The sequence below is a fragment of the Lepisma saccharinum genome, chromosome 20 (assembly GCF_977018435.1).
Source record: "Lepisma saccharinum chromosome 20, izLepSacc3.1, whole genome shotgun sequence".
Lineage (NCBI taxonomy): Eukaryota > Metazoa > Arthropoda > Insecta > Zygentoma > Lepismatidae > Lepisma > Lepisma saccharinum.
Genome location: NC_139248.1, coordinates 70725136 through 70745513, shown reverse-complemented (window position 1 = coordinate 70745513; position 20378 = coordinate 70725136). Strand labels below are relative to the sequence as shown.

The window sequence follows — 20378 nt, the reverse complement described above, 5'->3', positions numbered from 1 at the left end:
TAAAATATTCAGAATGTACTGATTTGATAGAATTATGAAGTACTTTCTGGTGTCTGCTAACAAATGAAAAATCATTGAGTATCATGAATGTATGAAAAGCATTGACGAAGATGTATTACGTGTCTGAGTGAAATATACATATTATATGCATTCACAAACATTTGAACCTTAAAGCAATTTAAATCACTAATACTTTTCTGATTAATTCATTTTGTTCTTTACATGAAGTAGGACCACTTACGTCGAATGTCCCTTCTGTATCGCCCCAAAAATCTAACAACCTTTACAACCCCCTGTTCCGCGCCTCTGATGCTCGTTTAATCTTTATAAAGAGCTGTCGTTGTCCAATCAGGAGTCCAGCCTTCTCCTGCAGAGTTTGGCAAGGCTGTAGCCATAAGTTCCAGAATACACTCTAAGTTTAGACCAAAAGATCTTGCAAATAAACACTTGTTCCACCAATAGCGCTCATTTTCTTTATATCTGGCATGAAGGAAAACCCCGATAGAACGATTACCATAACATATTTTACGGAGAACAAACAATGGACAATCAGAACAATGGAAAATTAATGTATTGTCACTCGGTTATAGGAAGACTGAACAAAAGTTGTTACCGAACATTGTTGTGTGCATAATATAATGCGTTTGGAATATAATAAAGCTAATGCAAATGGGCACAAATAATGCTGGAATTGCGTTCTATTTATACTTCTGGACTATTTTTGCCACATATTATTCCACTTCTCCCGTGGAGTTTTTTTTTTTTTTTTTGGCAGATGCCATATAATCATATAGCTCTGGAACCAGGTATAATGGACCATATTAGTGTAACGTCACTGGGCAAGATTGAGTCCAAACAAACTAGTTTGGAAAATCCATTGCAAGAGACAACTTTTAAAATAGTAACAGTAGTCTTCTCAAAAAGTAACCCCCTTACACCCCGAAATTGTGCTGCGTATCGTACATCAATGTAAAGATGAGATTTCGGAGAAAACGTCGATATAATACACATACCTTGCAGCAGAGGATACGGCAAAGAATAACGGAGGAAGAAATCGAACACAGCGAATGCTCCTATCCGGAGCGGCGCCGCTGCAATCACGTGAGGCTGCGGGCTCCCAGAAACCAGAGTCGCTACAGTTGAGCTTCGGAACCGGAACCTGTTTAGCTCGTCTTTATAAAAAAGTAAAAAATATAACCACCCAAGTATGAAGGAAGGTTGAATGCAAATGGTTATGTAAAATCGTTGTATGTAATAGTCGCAGTGCTCTAGTCGGTAGGGTTGCGTAATACGTACATCTTTACTGTACATTAAGCCTGGTTTACATTGGTCGAGTAGGGTCAAGCGAGCTACTCTCCCCGTGTAAACAACTTGGGAGAGTACTGGAGCCAGTATTTGCTGTAGTAGGCAGGACAGCGACTCGACCGAATTGCTTCCCCCATCGATTTTTTTACTCGCGCGTAAACTCGGTCAATGTAAACGCTTTCTGAGGACAGTATAAAATTTTGAATTTGAATTAAATTTTTTTGGGTGCGTCAGCACTGAGGCCATTTTGCACCCGTTACACTATACGGGGTCCAGCTCCTTATCATAACAAAAATAAAAAAAGCGTGTCTGAAAACTTAAATTTCCTTACCTTGGTTAAAAGCGGAGGCTAAAAAAAGCGCTCAGCACAAATAACACAAATAAGGACAAAACACAGGACGACACAGAATTATACTCGACAGAGCCTCGTTAGTCTGCAGTCCAGAGTGTACTACGTGGAAGTTAGGTTGACTATTGGATGCACTACGTGGAAGGAGCACCCCTTACACATCGACAGTATAGAGTCTGTGTTGTGTGAGTGTCCAATGTCCATGGAATTTGTGTCGATTATAGGAACAAACAAAATAAACTACGGGCGTATGATGCTTTAAGTGTAGGAGATGAGACTTTATGTATTTGGCGTACGAGAAATAAAATTAAAAATAAGTAATTTACGTTCTACACAACCAAAAACAATCGAAAATAGAAAAATTAAGGAAATTTGTTATCTTTCCAGACATATCCCCGTGCATTATTATATTCATTTCTCATGAAAAAAGTGTGTAAATCGTTTCAGAGCTTCGATTTTAAAATTGCCAACGACGTCGATGGTTCATTCGGTCAAAAGAGCACCAAAGAGCTGCAGCTACTATCCCACTTTGCTGGAATCAGGTAGAAAGTGTGTAAACAGCTACTCGCCATAGAACCAGCCTTTATACGTCACGATTTTGTTTCATAACCGCTATCACAATCCGCATAGCTACCCCCTCCGATGGAAAATCGAATGCTATAGCATAGGGAAAACAAAGTGACACGTTTGTATCAACTCAATACCGCTAATTTGACTGCTGGTGACTAATATGGTTCATTACCGTGTTATTTCTTAAAAGCATTATACGACGTAAAGGTAAGGTAAAGGTCTCCGTGCACGTAGCACCATGCCATGGAGGCACGTTTAGGGCTAGGGGATGTGGGGGATAGGGCCCCCACACATTCTCGATCTCGGCCATTTTAGAGGTGATGTGATCAGATCAGCAGCACGCTCCGGCCGCCTTTATCCCACGTGGTTGCCCTCAGGTGTCCTTTGATTTGAGGTTGGTTTAACCACGGAGTGGCAGGGTTAAGGCCGAAAAATTCCGATCTTAGATCACGCGTCTCCCGCGTAGAGGCCTTACCGACTAGAGCATTGCGACTATTACATACAACGATTTTACATAACCATTTGCATTCAACCTTCCTTCATATATGGGTGGTTATATTTTTTTTACTTTTATAAAGACGAGCTAAACAGGTTTCGCATTCTCCATTGTTGTCCCCTCTCCTCTCATCCCGCCGAAAAAAAACGAGAAAAAATTGGCGTATACGGGAAGCTTATTGGCTCTGTCAGGCTTTGTGTTCCCTACATGTGACACAAGCGCACTCCTAGTCATCCATCTTATTCCGGAGAACTTTGTACAGGTGAAAGTACACAGGAGGAAATACCCGGCCTTCCGACTCAATTTGAACGTCGATCGCAACAGAAGGACTGTGGAGGAAAATGTCATTTCACCCTATCTGATAACTGTTATCACCTCATAAAGTCTTAAGTACAAAACGTCGCTGGGCAATTAACACTGCACTGATTATGAATACTAGAGTAAGTGGGACGTTGTTATGTATCAGAAACACTCACAGGAGCAACAAAGAACGGAATTTATTTCCCACCAGAAGTTATGGAACATGCTCCATTTCAGACAAATCGAATCCATTTCTCGCAAATAACCTACGCATGCTTTTAGTGCTCTAGCCGTCTCGAAACAAAAGCCTCTCAATTGTATTGTAATGAATGAATTGTTACTGTTTGTGGTTTGTTGGTCTATTATTGTTGTTGTTGGGCAAACACAGGTAAGTACAGAAAATGAAAGTAAAACAGCAGCAGTAAGTGTGTGCCATGCTTTATAGGAAATGTGGTTTGTGTTCAGTGAGAAATTTGAATCATCTAGCATTTAGTTTCATATCTCACATTTGTGTGCGTAATATATACGAGGATCATTTAAAACGAAGTCATTACTTACAGTTTCTCAGTGGTAGCAAAAATTAATCATTGTTTAATTCCCGCCTCTACACGTGACATGTAGTTCCACAGATTGTAGTGTGCCGGCAGCACTGAGCTGACCGTAGCCATATTGAATTGTGAGTTCAAAAACAATATTCTCACGAAAGCAACAAATTCATCAAAATTCAAGTCACACGTGATAGAAATGTTGTTAAGTGTCACAGGGAAGTTGTGCAAGCGTGTGGTGATGAAGTACTTCAATGTTCGCCTTACTCATTCGCCAAGACCTCGAAAGTTCCAACAAGCACCCCAGCAACTGTTGAACCTCAGCGCAGATATTTCCGGAAGTTGGTTTTACGAAGAGTAACAACACATGCTAACAGTTAATTAACACTTTTTTAGTGTCCAACGTGAACGACCGCGACGCGATGTACAGTGGTACACGACAACTTTCTTGGAGAACATTCTCCACAGACTACTCACTACACAGCAAATACAAATTGATAAGTCAATTTGAACATGTTGGGAAAGTGTGTCTTTTGTACAACGTTCAACAGCAACATTAAACTGGTGCTTCTTGTAGTCTACGACTACGAAGTAGTTTTCCTTTGTCACACAGTACCGAAGGGAGCTGCCGCGAACAGTGAGTATTACAGTAACTTTTTTGTCCAACTACTCGTCAGAAAAGTAAAACTATTAGTTGGAAACGACCAACACTTCTGGCGAGACATCCGATTCTGCTGCACTCAAGGTGCCATTTGCAAATTCAGTGAGGCAACTGCAGAACAACCTATTCCACGGCAGGCTTATAGGTTTTACAAGTAATTAGAACGAATTAGCATACTGTGTAATATCTATGGGCTACTGAGTAATATTAGTTATATACAGGGAGTCCATAAAGTCCTGCAGGAAACTAAAACTCTATAACTTGAAAACTATTAAGTTTATTAACAAAAAAAATTGTGTGTGCTTACAGCAAGGTTCAAAGCTTTTTTCTGCTCGTTAAAGTTCATCGTCAAACCTCCAATTGTGCACCATTCACGTACAAACACTGTTGTAGTCTTTTTGCGAAACCAAGAATTGCGTGCTGACGGTGCTCGTCTGGGATATTTAGAATCACATAACTTATCTTGTCCTTCAGGTCGTCCAGATTGGCTGGTTTCTGTGAATACATCTCGGTATTTACATGTCCCCACAGCTAGTAATCGCAAGGTGACAAGTCTGGTGATCTTGTAGGCCAAGGTGTGGGTCCTCTTCGGTCAATCCATCTCATGTCACAGTCTTCGACTATCAGCTCGTGTACAAATTTTAACTTGTAGGGCCGGGACTTCGCCTTCTTGCGTACGAACTTGTGCAACGTTGACTTCGGTATTCCCAGTTCCAGGGATCGTCATTTAAGCGATTTCATTGTACTCCAGCTCACGCTGTCCTGCACTGTCTAAATCACATCGTCACTCGTTCCTAGCCTTCCACTGCGTGGCAAATCTGACACACTTCCCGTTGCCCGTTACCATCTCTTGATACTTGTGTCTGCTGGGGGTGGTTTCCCATGCGTTGTTTGGAAGTTTCTCCGCACTGAAACCCAAGATTTTAACTCCGCAAACCACAGCACATACTGTGCCTTTTCCTGGATGGACGACATTTTAAGTCCCGTGATCACGTGATTACCAATGCGAGCCCATTGAGAAGTGTGGCTAGAACAAAACTTTAAACTTCTCTTCGGTAACAGTTTCATACATCGGAGACACATTTCTACACTTTTACAGAAGAAACTACTTACGGAAATGAGTTTTTCTAAGGTTTCCAACGTTAGTCAAGGTATTTTCTTTCATCGTGGTATCTATTTGACCGGGAAATCATGTCAGTGTTTCCAACCCCCCTTTTTTTTAACTTGGCTTGCCTAACCTAACCTTATCGGAATGGTTCGTGTGGCTATCCGTCAGCAATGTACATTTTGCACACGTTACGAACACGATAGTAGGTATTTTTTCGGTGAAGAAGGTTGGAAAACACTGATATTGGAAAACAAAAGAAGCGATATCATTCACCAAGTAAGCAATATCGCACCGTTACGTGCATTCGATAGCACTTAGATAAATGCGTAGAAAAAGTGTTTGTTTTTGTGTAAAACGCACAATGGCACCTTGAACTATGTTCCGCAATACGCAATTGGTAGGTACGAACCATGCAAAACACAAAATATCTGATTTTAATGTGTCTCCGATCTATGAAACTGGTACCCTTCTCTTCTTCTCACCAAGAAAATTTGTATTCTTAAACGTAACAGTTAAGAAGTTGTAGAGTTCTAGTTTCCTGCAGGACATTATGGACTCCCTGTATTTTCAACAATTCGTATTTCTATATATTATTACTAATTTACTCAATAAATGCATAAAATGTATTTCTGATACATTTCAGTCGACTGAAGATAAAGATGTTTTTCCCGGAAGTGGGCCTCGCAGAAGACATTTTCAAGGTAAAAGAAAAAAACATTGAAATTAACGGAAGATATTTATGTCTGTGGTTTAATTATTTGTAAAGGGCAATCATACGTAGTTATTATATATCAAAATATCGCATGTAAAATGCGTACTTTGATCATGCAAATATACTTTTTTTGCCTGTTAGAAACAGAAATCGGAGGGGACTATATATCTCCTGTCCCCTTAACAAAATAAAAACAGTTCTCCTAGTGACGGGAACGTAATGGGATGCTATCTCCCAGTTAAGGAAATGTTCAAAAAACATCTCCACAGCCTAGAATAATTTGCACAGGAATCCCTCCACCTACGGTATTGTCTCATTGTTGACCCATGTTGATCCACGTATCCTCAAAGTCGACCAAGCACCTCCCTAGCTAAGGATTTCCATTTCGAGCACCAAATGAGAAAGAAAGAAACTTGAGTGACTCACCTGGGATGGAAATGCAGAACTCTTGTTCTCAAGAAGGTCTTGTTACTTCACAGTTGAGATGAATTATCTGTAACAATAGAGTATCATAGATGTAGAAATGAATCACTCGTAGATTGTAAATTATAATAAACATCTATGTGTAAAGATGTTCATATGAAGATTGTGATAGCACAAAAAAATTCTGAATAGGCATTAGCATTCAATGTTAATTGGACATGATGCATTGTCTATGCTGACTCTAACACTACATTTTGAGAGAGCACCTCTTCTCTCATCTTCAGGTGTGTAGATTTCTCTTTGTCGGTGCTATTGTGTGTAAAAATAACTAGGTAATGGATAATGCCCAACTAGCATTGCATGCTCACAAAAATAATTACTCAAATATCAAATGGGGGTGTAAGGGATACCTTCCACGTAGTACACCCAATTGTCAACCTCACTTCCACGCAGTACACCCTGGACTGCATTTTGCAGACGAACGAGGCTCTGGCGACTGGCCCTATGGCCAGTATATTTTTGTGTGTGTTGTCCTGTTTTTTGTCCTTGTGTGTGCTGAGTGCCCGTTTACAGTCTCAGCTTTTAACAGAAGTCAGAATATTTTACGATTTTAGTTATGCAACGTTAGAGTTGTTATTTGTAATGGTAAGGGGCTGTCCCCGTATAATGTGACGGGTGCAAAATAGCCTAAGTGCTGACGCACCCAAAATTTTAAATTCAAATCAAATCAAATATCAAATGAAAAGGATACAACACACAAACAGCAAGTTAGAAATCACAGAGATCATGAATGATACGTTTAGCTCTTCACTCAACTCTGAGAGCATGAATTTGAAATTTATGGCGCTAGGTGAAAACTTTCGGGCGCCATATAGTGTTGCCCACGAGACGAGACTTTGGCCTGTCTCGTCTCGTGGAAATGCTGTCTCGTCTCGAAAATATTCGTTTGTCTCATGACACATGGCCAATCTCGTCTCGTCTCGAATTTTTAAAAACCTGTCCCGTCTCGTCCCGTGGACAACGCCATGGCGACCTGTATTTCTCTACTCCTGGCAATAAGTATCGTGAAAAAATATTCTAGAATAGGGCAACCTATCGGAAGATTGAGATGACCCATTCAACATTACTGAACATGAATTTTCCATTACAGAAAATCATTCATGAAGAAAGTTGAGTGAAGAGCTGTTTGTGTGTTGTATCCTTTTCATTTGATATTTCAGTAATTATTTTTGTGAGCATGCAATGCTAGTTGGGCATCATCCATTACCTAGTTCTTTTTACACACAATAGCACCGGCAAAGAGAAATCTGCACACCTGATATACTTTTCCAATTGGAAATTTCCATTACACTCTTTTCTGAATAGCTAGTAGAGTATGTGTTTTTTAATTATCGTGTGTTTTATGTATCACGTGTATCAATAAGTCAGAATAATAAACATTCCATTAGAATTTCTTGCACTGTTCCTAGCGGAATTTTAAAATCTGGTAGAGTAAGCCACGTTGTTACCTGTTGAGCCTTAATTCATTTTAATCCAATCTTGTATTAATTAGTAAATTAAATGTTTTAAGATCACATTTCGTAGCTTTTCTGAGTTAGATACATATATTTACAATACTAAAATCAAATATATAACATGAATTTGCAAAAAGAAAGAAAAGAAAAGCTGTCTTCTGAGAAAAAGAGGCTGGCGCCTGAATTAGTTTGATTTTTCTACCCTTGTTTATTGCTGTATCTTAGAATGCAGATGGTTTGCAAACTAGGCCATGAATAGAATATAACATTTTTTATTTACTATTTAGCTCTTCACTCAACTCTGGAGTTAGCTAGGTGTTTGTAATTTTAATACCTTATAACAGGTGGCGCAAAAGTATCATCCTATTTTAACTGACCTTTATTTTGATATCTTGGTGTTTATATCAGTAGTGTTATGTCAGTTAAATAGAAGATACTCACGAATTTATTGTGTGCGAAAATGAATAAATATACCCAACATACAGCCCGCGAAACATTAGCTCTTTTGCATGACACTTTTCCGGGCAGATTAATATCCTGTTTTGGTGACTTGCCATGACCGGCCAGTTTCCCCGATTTGAACGCTCCACATTGTTTTGTTTGGGGATATTTGAAGTCATGTGAATAAGCCAGAGACGTTACAGCAACTAAAGAACAATATTCAGCATGAAAGTGAAAATATTTCCCCGCAGATTTTTTCCAACACCACCAACGCAATAAAAAGTGCCCAAATTTGCATCAATTGGAATGGTGGTCATTTATTGGATGTTATCTTTAAAAATTGAGGACATAAATTCTTACAAGTATCAATAAAAGTTTAACACAAAAAAACTACTTTGTTTAATTAAAAACCCAAGCTACAGGCTAAGAAAATCAGGGGATGACTTTTGCGCCACCTTGTATATTAAAGAACATTGGTGCTTAAGACGTCGCTTAGATGTCAAGAATTTTGTGTGTATTGAGCGAGGATAAGATATGCTCATTTCTCCTGATCGTGAGAACGTAACGAATGCAGTTATCCTGAATGTTTTGTATCCTGTTCGATATTTTAAGTTGTAGTTGTTGATATTACAGTTGATATTGTGTTCCCTTCCAGGACGTGACCTGGTGAGGCGGCGGAGGGACGCTCTCCAGGGCAGGTACCCCTTCATAGTGCTCATCCGATCCTCGGGGGTGCAGATGTGTGGAGGCAGCATCATCAGCCCAGCGGCCATCCTTACCGCCGCCCACTGCCTGGCAGAGTAAGTGTACCAATCTCTAGGAAATGAGTGAAGGGCTTGCCACTAAAGACCATACACATATTGCGTATAAACAGAACCCAAAACGTGTCATGACTCCAATAACACATTAACGTGCATAAACTGCAAATGATTCACTTTCTGCTGTGTTAAAATACACACAGAAATGCATGAAAGGGGACTTTATCAGGTGTCATGCACTAGAAATGCATCAATTGGTAAGATCAGAGGAGATCATTTCAAATAAAATTACACATTTAGCTATGTCAATTGATGCATTAAAAGCAAAATTTTGTTATCTTTAATCCTTGTCTGATCTTCCCACTTGATAAATTTTCAGTGCTCCCAAGGAACACCAGCTGATAAAAGTGCCCTTTTCTTTGCACTACTGTGCGTATTTTGACACACTAAAAATTCCATCATTTGCAGTTTATGCACTTTAATGTGTAGTTGCAGTGTATGTGTCAATTGACAAGTTCTGGGTTATGTATTTTGAGCTAAAAAGGGCTTAAACTTACTTTTACTTGCTTCTTGGAAGGCACTAAATGAGGTTTTCTAGTTGACCGGGGGTGGGGGCGTCTCTCTTTTACGTCGCCAAAGGCAAGGAAGACAAGACGGCCGGGTGCCGCTCAAGATAGTATTTTCACCCGGGCGAGGTGGATTTTTGGCGCCCCCTAAACTTTCTACCTGGTCTTCCTGCTTTCCACTTTCCTTCAATAACAAACATGACTATATTACGTATATATTTACAGTTTTAATACAGAAAAAATAGCCATATTTTTAAAGGACTTTAAGTGTTACTGTTAATATCTACATAACAACATCAAGTTAACAGTTAGCTTAAATTCCTACATGATTTTGCAATATACTTATTATGTTTTTCAGCACTAGCTTCACTTAATTCTTGTCAACAATAAATCCAACTATTTTAAAGACAAATAGCCACGCACCCGATGGAGACCCACGGTGGTTCGGATCCCACTTCAAACTGTAGGTACAGTCCCAATTAGCCTTTCTTTGAATAAAGTAGACTTAAAATAAACTCAAACAACCAAATATATATGATCAGAAATAAGGTTTTGGCGCTAATGAAGGGGGCCGCTCCAGTTTGGCGCCCCCTGAGGACGACGCACCGATATGCAGTCCTGTAGTCCGAAATTGTTGACAGTGTATATGCTGTTTCGTGAAATGTTAAGAGCTTTCAATACATTTGAATTATACCAGAAGTAACATAATCGCAGTTAAAGAAGCCACACAGAAGGGAAGAGAAAATAGAAGGGAAACATAAGTGAGAGGCAGATAATAATAAGATAAATAAACAAGCGAAACAATATACACACGCAGTGAGAAAGACAGAAATAGGGAAGCAAAAGAGAAAGAAAAGAACAAGGGGGAGAGAATGAAATAGAAAAGAGAGGAAGAGAGAAATAAATAGAGATGTCAAAGAGAAGAGAGTAAGCCATGGAGGGCTACAGAGGAAGAAAATAGAAAACCGAGAGAAATGAGTGAGAACTTTAGAAGAAAATAAGCAGAACGGGAGACAAATAACAGATGATCGATAGAGAGAAAGAATAAAGAAGAAACATAGAATTGGAGGGAAAAGTTGGAAAAAGAAATGGTCAACAAGAGGAAGTAAATATGAGCGCAGAGAATAAACGAAAGCTAGAAGTAAGATACAAGGAGAGAAACAGACAAAAGAGTTACAAGAAAAGAGGGGGAGGAAGAAGTAGGCAATTCTTCCTTATTCCAAGGTAGGTCACCCCCCCCCTTTTTTTCACTCTCCCTGCGGACACCCATGAGTGTACATATGTATTTTATACCGCGTTTGTTACAACCTGTAACGTTTCCCGCGCTAGCGATCGCTCGACAGTTTCTGTGCCAATGAGAAACGAGAAAAAGGCCGTGTGCTGGGCAGCGAGGAGCAAATGGAAGCCAGAAGAGACGCTGTTGCTACGTTGTGCTTTGTGTCTGGAAGAAGCTTGTTTTATAAGCGTGGTGCTGATTAGTGTGGTGTTGAATTTGTGCGCATTCACGCGTATATTAAACGCAACCTGACCTCTGCTTCTTCCAAAACGGGTTCATTCTGTCCACAGCAGCAACGCCGCGTGGTTTCTTCTAGAAATGACAACGATCGGCAAGGGCGGGAAACGTGACAGGATGTACAGTCAACGGCAAAGATAATGGTAGGCAAATTCTCCACCACTATTTTCATTACTTTTTATTCTACATCCTGTGTTGTTTTAAGGAATGAAACTAGGTTGGTTCGAAGCAGACATTCTTCTCTGCTTATTGACGTCATTATTTCAATGCATTGTAATCACATTGTGTACTACAGACCGAATGAAAATGGTGGTGAACAATTCGCCTACTGTTTCTTGCGCCGTTGGGTGTACCAAATGTGGCGTACAGTAAAATGTACAGTCACCGGCAATAAAAATGGGACACCTAGATCCTGAAATGCTCGTTTCTCTGCAAGGTGTTACGACGGTGGTAGAAGCCGCCATTGAATATTTACTATTTATATCTACTTATCGCCGTAGAGTGAGGCAACACACAGAACGCCTTTCAGGGAAGAGAGCATTTCAGGATCTAGGAGTCCCATCTTTATTTCCGGTGAGTGTACATAATTATCCAGGCTCTATCATAATACATAACGCTGCTCTGTCGTTTCCACAGGGAGTCCCTGCATGACCTAGACGTGGTGGTGGGTGTTGGTGTGGTCGACTCCCCGTCCACCCGGGCGCAGAAGTTGGAGCGGCTGGTGATGCACGAGGGCTACAACCCCTTCACCAACGACAACGACATTGCCATCGCCTTCCTCGACGTCTCTCTGCACTTCAACGACCTCATCCAACCCATATGCTTCATACGCGGTAAGATATTCCTTGTGGGTTGATATCACTGCTATTCTTCGGGTCACTTGTGGGAGTTTCCCCACACAAGACGCACCCACAAGGTTCAGTTTTATACTGAAATACCCACAATATATTGAAAAGCCAACTTTTACAAACCTTGTTTTTGTCAATTTCCGTGCTGATTGGTTAGCACTAAGGATGGCCACAAAATTACCAAAAGCAGATATTTGTATTTTAAATTATCCGATATCCGTTCCGGATAATTCTGATATCTGGATGGAACAGATTTGATGAAGGATTTGTAGAAAATCTGTAGTGAAATACGAGCATCACGAATAAAAGAATATGTGGATAGACAGTAAAACGTATAAACGATAAAATTGTCCGGATAATGCACACATCCGGATATTCGGATATTTGAAATCCGGAATCTGTGGAACAAGGCCGCGAATAATGGTAGAGAAGAGTACGCGCTGCTGTTAACGACTGGTAGTTGGAGTCGCGTTTTTCCCTCCATGCACTCACTTCCACTCTCACACGTTCTTTGATCTAGCTCTCTCGAATCCTACTTGTGCAGATACTTGTTTTCGTTCGCATGCTCCACAGATTCCCGGGAGTGTAAAATGCACGAACTTGTCAGAACATCACGTTTTCGTAGTCTGCAACTTAACCGAGGGGCAGGCACGTAGCCAGGGGTGGGGGCTCGGGGGACTGAAGCCTCCCGCCAAAATCCTACAAGTATGTAAATTCAATTGTGCATAGTGGTAATTCATTTTACTTCCTTACCAACTTCGTACACCATTCATCTTCGCGATTAGAGAAAATTGACAGGAAAGCAAAGTAAAATAAAACAAATAGATTTAGTTCAAAAATCCAAAAATTAGATTTTTATCTGAGACGTCAGACAAAATATATATCTAACACCTAAAATGTCTCCCTAACTTTAAATTATTTTCTTGGTTTCTTATTGAGCTTTACTTTTCTGCCACTTGTGGCTAATCGCGAAGTGGGGACGAGTGATGGATGATATGATGAAATTGAGGAATGGACACTCACAAAAAACACTTATGGCCGCAGGGGTGAGACGAACGTAGGACCCGGCATCATAAATAAATAAGCTAATCATGTTATAAAAAGGGTCTCGCTGAAGAATTGAAAAAGAGCTTCTTAAAAGCAAATCACGACGGCGACCTTCAGCGGAGGTGGAAAAACTCCGCTGACATTGCCTTAGACCAGCTCAATATGAAAATCAGGAAATCAGTGTTTTTCCTCAGAATCGCCGTTGCCAAAGGACGCGATCAAGTCAACTGTCTTAACGGTCGATATTTCGAATTTCATTTAAATAGGTCGCGTGAGAAAATATTCTGCTTAGTTGCTTTTAGACTTTCAGCTAATGTAGTAATTGCTAGTAAGCTCCTGAATCGCTTTCTGTTTCACATCGAAGTTAAATCTTAATAATTGAGCTCTTAAATAATCGAAGTTAAAGGAAAAGGCGAGAATTAGGTGATCGCTTAGAAATCGCGATGACGTTAGGGCAGTTTTGGGTGAAACCGAGTTACGCTCCCTAGTTGCGATTTGTTGCAGGGTAGGACCTCCAAGGACGAGAACTTCCAACGGCTACAGGTAAACGAACGTTCCTTATGTCTTTCCTCACCCTGCCTGTTCAGTCAAGGGTAGTGTTTTTAAATACATGTCCGTGTGTTCTTATTTCACGGGGCTAGTCCTCTTGCAGTTTGAGTGTAGACGTAGCTCCTCAGGGTAAGACCCTTTCTCTTACGACGTTCCTCTCGCTAGGATTCCCTGGCGTCGTAGCGCGCTGTGCTAACTAGGGATGGCCAAATTTCTGGATAATTTTTCTATCCGGATTTCAAATATCCAGATATCGGATATTCTGATATTCGAATTGTCTGGATTATCCGAAATGTCCAGATATCCGAATGTGCTTTATATCTGGACCATTTATCGTTTGTCTGGTTTACGGTTCATCCACGTATTTTCTTATTTGTTATTATGTTCGTAGTTCACATTACGGATTTTCTAAAATATCTCATCGTACTACAGTTCCGTGGTATAACTCGTTATTTCTTAATGTTTCCAGATTTCACCCTGCCTGTGGCCACGGTGGCGGGATGGGGTCAGAAGAGCAAGACTGGAGGGGTCTCCCCGTACCCCACGAATACAGAAGTCCCCTTCGTCCCGCTGGAGAAGTGCCGCAAGGGGACAAAGTACAACCCTCAAGAGTTGACGGACAACATGCTCTGCGCCGGTGGAGAGCTCGACGCCTGCTTTGTAAGAAGAGATCCACTCTCATCATCACATGCAGGAATATTCTCTCTCTCTCTCTCTCTCTCTCTCTCTCTCCCTCCTCTCTCATTTATGGTGCTACAGTCCACTGTAACGCCATTATTGGTCTTAAAATGATTGATAATAGAAAGTGGAATCTGTGGCTGAGAGCGAGTGAGACACCCTGTATAATAAAAGTGAAAATTTATTACAGAAATTCCAAGGTTTGGTTTGAGTTGGTGTTTATGCACAGTAAGGCTAATCGGGACTGGATATACGGTTTAAAGTGGGATCGGAACCACTGTGTCATGAGCTTCCACCGGGTATCGAACCCGGGACCCCTTGATTACAAGGCGACGAAACTAAGAAATTCGAAGGAACCATAATTTTGCACAAGAATGAGAATCATAAGAACGAAAGAAACAAGTTTCTAGACTGAATCTTTTTTTGAGAGTGGAATAACAAGAACCGAATCCAGAAGTGGAAGTAAACTGCTTGTTCATTTTGCAGCTTTTCTCTTGCAGAGTCCAAAATGCACGTAAATTCCAGACGATCTGCAAAATTCCCTGACATTTTCCTGATTTTTCCCTCACAAGCCAAAGTTCCTGACATTTTCTTGTTTTCCAGGTTCTTCAGAAGCCTAGCAACCCTGTTTAAAGCACTAGACAATGGATAATGTCCAATTAACATTGCATGCAGATGTAGAACCATTGCCACTAACATTCAGAGAATTATATTGACTTCGCAGGGTCGTTACAACGTTAATTTTTCAATATCCTCACTGATATATTCGTAAAATGTTACGCCCGACCCTGTGGCCGAGTGGTTAGCACATCGCGCTGCGACGCCAAGGGTCCCGGGTTCGAATCCCGGTCAGGCTTGGTTGTTTGTGAATGTCCATTCATCAATTTCATCATTTCATCACTCATCCCCATCTTCGCAAATTAGCCAAGAGGCACAAAACGCGAAGTAAAATAAACTAAATCAATTCAAATCAAAAATCAAATCGTAAAATGTTACAGAACATGTATTATTTATTATGATGTAGCACTTAATTCTTGTTTTCGTTACTAACTTGTTACTGATAAAGAGTCGTTATGTTATTTTTCCTAGGGAGACGGAGGAGGACCACTCTTCGTAGAATTACCTGCAGAAGATCTTGAAGAGTATGGGTTAATCGGTAAGTGTATAAACATGAAAGCAGAATTAATGTTTAGAAAAACACCGATAAACTGTTAAGTATCTGGAACGGAACACTATGAAATCAGAGACACTACTGATTGATTAGCATGCGTTCAACTTTTACAAAAGTTTGGAATTGTCATATTGTGCATGTACAAGTAGAATACATCTATAAAACTACAGGTATAATCTCTATATATGTATATATATATATAAATGGATGTATGTTTGTATGTATGTGTGTTGGTTCCAGCATAACTCTTGAACGCCTGGAGCGATTTCAACCAAACTTGGAACACATATCACTTGCAATCTCGAAAGAAATACTTTGTGGGTAAGACACCCCTGGCACCCCTAAGGGTGGGGGTGGGAAGGGGTGGCATGTAAAAATAATCCAGGGGGTGACGAGCGAGGCCAGGGGCCGCGTGGTCATGATGGAGCTACCACAAGGATACCGATCAATGTTGAAAACTAATTTTCCCAGGAACGGGGAATTTTGAAGCCAAATTAACACAGGGAAACCGTGGCATACGAGAGGGAAATTACCCCTCTCGGGCAAGAACATCATTGAACGGTTGCAGACGAGTTGAAAAATAGGTCGTTGACCTTCAAACAACTAGAGTTACAGTGGGAAAGAGAAAATTGTTGGCTAACCGGGAATGGTTTATGAGTGCATCTAAAAATAACTGAAATGACAAAGACCAGTTCTAGTCTAGATTGGGTCGAGGGTGTTTAATGGTTCCTTGGTGTACGTGCGAATACAGTAGTGAGTGGAGTAATTTTGTGAATGATGTGTGCTGTGTTGTGTTGTGTAGTGAACTGAAATGAGGGGCATAATAAGGTGTCTATTCGGCTTCAAATCGTTGTGGATTTTTCTGTTATGTCAACTTTTTGCACAGAACTTCAAATCGTGAAAATAGGTAGGTAGAAGTTTATATTTATTCTCGTACATAAATATTTCACAATATGGGCCTCTTTTTATGTAAATAAGAATTAAATTCTTGAAATCCTTTCCTTACTCACAGTGTGCATTTCCATATTCTATTTATTAGGTATGTATTTTTAATCACAATGTCACATCATTTCAACCTCCAAAATGAGCTAAATGAACCGCTCTCCCCATCAGAAAATTTTTGTCCAAACGATTATAGATAGCCCAGGTTTTTAACCCAGTATACCCCACTGAGTCACCTATATTTACATCTAGATAAATGGAATCATACTACAAAGTTATAAAGGAAAGTTAAAAATAAATACCTAATTATATAGGGCAGTTTAATTTCATTTTATGTTGTATTATTGCTTTTCCTGCAACTTAAGGTTTAAAAACGATGTTCCTTCAGGAATCGTTTTAGATGTAACTTATATACAGACAATGAATTTATTTCTTTGAATGTATTTGGTAACATTTTAAATAGCGTACACCTTTTTGGTAGAATGCTTTTGACTTTTGACTGATCGCAAAGATGAAAATGAGTGATGACATGATGGATTCATGGAAGGGACACTCACGCCGGGATTCGAACCCAGGACACCTGTCGTCGTGATAACCACTCCGCCACGGAGGTCGGCTGAGGCAGATAGAATAGGGAGGCTTGTGAAATGCGACTGTGTATCACAGAGATGATTAGTGAGGACGAATGGTCAGTAATATTGGATACTCTTGAGATGCGAGTATGCATCGAAGAGACGGATTTTCAAGAGTGACTCGGGGCCTCCCAGATGGCGCAGAGGTAGCGTCCTCGCCTTGTAATCAAGGGGTCCCGGGTTCGATAGCCGGTGGAGACACATAGTGGTTCGGATTCCACTTTAAACTGTAGGTCCAGTCCTAATTAGCCTTACTGTGCATAAAGTGGACTTAAAATCACTCAAAATCAAGAATGACTGATAGATGCAGCCTAGAGCTGTTTAGTTGCGAGAAATGTTCAAAAAGACGGGTAAAGAAATAAGAGCCTATTGTTGCTTCAAATTTAAACAGAAAAGAGACATGCGATTAATTTTAAGAATAGGGTTCCATGGACACTTGTAACTGAATTAGAATCCCCTTCCTCTCTCCCTAATCGCAGACACCGTGCGAAATCTTTTTCCATAAAAAATCTAAGTCTTTAAGGGAGATTGCTTTTAGAGCATGAGCTTGGCAGAAACTTAACTGTAGTATACACACTAGCTTGTAATGCTTAAGGGAGAATTCACAACGAGGCGATTAGCGACAGGCGACACGTAACGCTTGGTTTTGAATTGATTTGATTTGCTTCATTTTACTTCGCGTTTTTAACACTTTTAGCGAAGATGGGGACGAGTGATGAAATTGATGAATAGACACTCACAAACATCCATGCCAAGTCCGGGATTCGAAACCGGGACCCCTGGCGTCGCAGCACGATGTGCTAACCACTCCGCCACGGGGGCCGGCACGTGACGCTTGGGAACGTTTCACAACGTAGAGGCATGGTAGGCAGCAAAAGACTGCGTTACGTTGGTGAAATTGCCCAAGCGACAGGTGTGAATTCTCTCTAAGATGTAGTGTTGTATAATATTTCCTATTGGTAGCTTACGCAACTGGGTATCTATCAACTGTTACATGATGTTTGCGTTGATAAAACGTGTTTGTCGTTGCAGGTATAGTGTCATGGGGACGCGGCTGTGGCCAGGTGGAATACCCGGGCGTTTACACAAACGTTGGGAGATACGAACACTGGATAAGAGAACACGTTCCATTTGTAAAACAATGTGGAGAAGAGTCATAGAAGAAAATACAATGAAAACTTGTACAAATTATTGGAGTCTCATTTCTTGTCATAAACCGGAAAAAAAAGTATCCATCTACTTGGAAATACCCACATACATACTATGAGTTTTTCTTGGATATCGCTGAAAAGATTTGAGAACTTTTAAAAGATGACGTCATCTTCAAACGATTACGTACATTTTCGAGCATAACTCGTCCCCGGGAAACCAGAGACGTTGCCATCGGGCACCCGATTGGGGGGGAGGGTGATTGGTGTTATTTTTTTATTTTATATTATCATTATTATTTTTACCGTAAAATAATTATACTATTAGTATTAATGTAATATTTTAAATATATATATATATATTTCATTCATTTGTTTTTCTCCTCTCTTTGTGACTTGCCTATGGACAAGGGTTGGTTGTAAGAGTGGCCTAAGAGACCGAAACACACTCTGTTTCCCTTAATAAAGACGATTATTATTATTATTATTATTATTATTATTATTATTATAGGAAAGTCACCAAAACCGACATACCAATTTTGTTTTTTACCCTGAAGTCAATTCCTTGCCCAAGTATAAGCTGTGCAACAATGTCTGTTACATTAACATTTAGTTTCACAAAACTTTTTTTTACTAAAGATACAATTATGACATCTGAGGAAATGGGTTCCTAAACGGACATAAGGAATTCATTTTCAAAGCAACACAAACAAATATGGAGAGAACTTTTTGCAGGTCTAGGATAAGAAAGCTGGCTTTTTCTGTCTGTACCAAGGAGAATTAATAAACACATTCCTGTTTAATGGATATACAGTATAGGCTACCAGTTTCACGAAATCCATTTAATGCAATACCCCTGTCTGATATTTTAAATTACAAGTAGAATCGGTTCTTCTTGACACCCATCCAGAGATTTGTTGGATTTACGATCGTGTGTTACTAATACTTATTGCTACTTCAGAGGATGTTCAGCGATAAATTGATGGGAGGAGGCGTGATTACACGGGTAATTTAGTATCTCTCTATTTCTCTTTCTTGCTAGCTTTTTTCCTGTTTCCCTTTCCCTCTCATTTCATCTTCTCTACGTATTTCTCTCTCACTCTATCTCTAGCTTTTTGCTCTGTCTCCCTTTGTTTCCCTTCCTTATTTATTTATTTCGCCCCGCCTCTTTTCTTCTTTCTCTCTCCCTTTCTTATTCTGTCTACTCAGCGTGTTCTATCGGTTTCTCCCTAAATGTACGTTTTTATTCTGTCGCTTCCTCTTTCCCTCTCTCTTTCCGAACGTTGCGAAGGGAGAGAGATTAGCCGGCAGTGGCGTAAATGACACCCCCTGCAAACCCCGCGCACGAGCTTCGAGGGCACTGTAAGAATGATAAATGAAGAAAGAGTAATAGTTCACAAAAGGTTTTCTTTCGGCGTTACACTTTTCTTTCTTTTTTTTTCTTTTTTTTTGCAAAACAAATTGTATTTTTACGCCCCTACAACTGCAAACAGGAAATGTAAATCACTAGAAAAGTACGTGGAAAAGGGACTGACAGATTACAAGAAAACCTTCATTAGCTGAATAGTTCAAGTCCCTGATTACGTCGCCGAAAAGTAGACAAAGGCAAGAAAATGCGTAGATCTTACAGAATGATGTTAAACCTTCATTTTTTATCATCCAAACCAAGTAAACCACAAGGACCTTTCCCGAAAGACCCGGTGAGTAAGAGATTTTTCACCTCCGATTACGCTAACACTACAAACAGGGTAGAAAACAGAGAGATTTTAGTTGTATTATTCATATATTTTAGGCGCTGTTTATTGCGAACGTGCTGCTTGTTTGCCAATAGGTTCGATAAACTAATGATTGGGAAGGTTTAAGTAAAAAAAAAATCATCAAGACGAAATAACCCGAATTCACTTTAATGCACGTATAACATGTAGTGTCTTGAAAAATCATAAAAATGTTGCCACAAGGTCTGTGTTAAGAGGCGCGAAATCATTAAAATAATTTTAGATGTAATAATAATATTTATCTGTAATTTGGCTCTCAGGGAACATCGAGAACATGTAACGAACGTACAAAGTAATAGTTCTGGGAATTTTCTCAACATCATAGAC

General features: G+C 40.0%; 1 protein-coding gene and 1 long non-coding RNA gene across 2 annotated transcripts in view; one reads left to right on the top strand and one right to left on the bottom strand.

Annotated features, from left to right (window-relative positions):
* Window positions 1-20378, bottom strand: part of LOC146003333 (uncharacterized) — a 399672-nt gene that overhangs the window by 149946 nt on the left and 229348 nt on the right. Inside the window, exon 3 of the long non-coding RNA XR_014443821.1 lies at window positions 6473-6539. This is a non-coding gene — a long non-coding RNA (uncharacterized LOC146003333). The remainder of the gene's footprint in view (window positions 1-6472; window positions 6540-20378) is intronic.
* Window positions 3204-18308, top strand: LOC146003331 (trypsin eta-like). Its single transcript, XM_083141610.1, has 7 exons — window positions 3204-3408; window positions 5978-6035; window positions 9080-9224; window positions 11898-12094; window positions 14175-14365; window positions 15473-15539; window positions 18161-18308. The coding sequence occupies exons 1-7, from the start codon at window positions 3346-3348 to the stop codon at window positions 18286-18288; spliced, it is 849 nt and encodes a 282-aa protein (XP_082997736.1). The 5' UTR covers window positions 3204-3345; the 3' UTR covers window positions 18289-18308.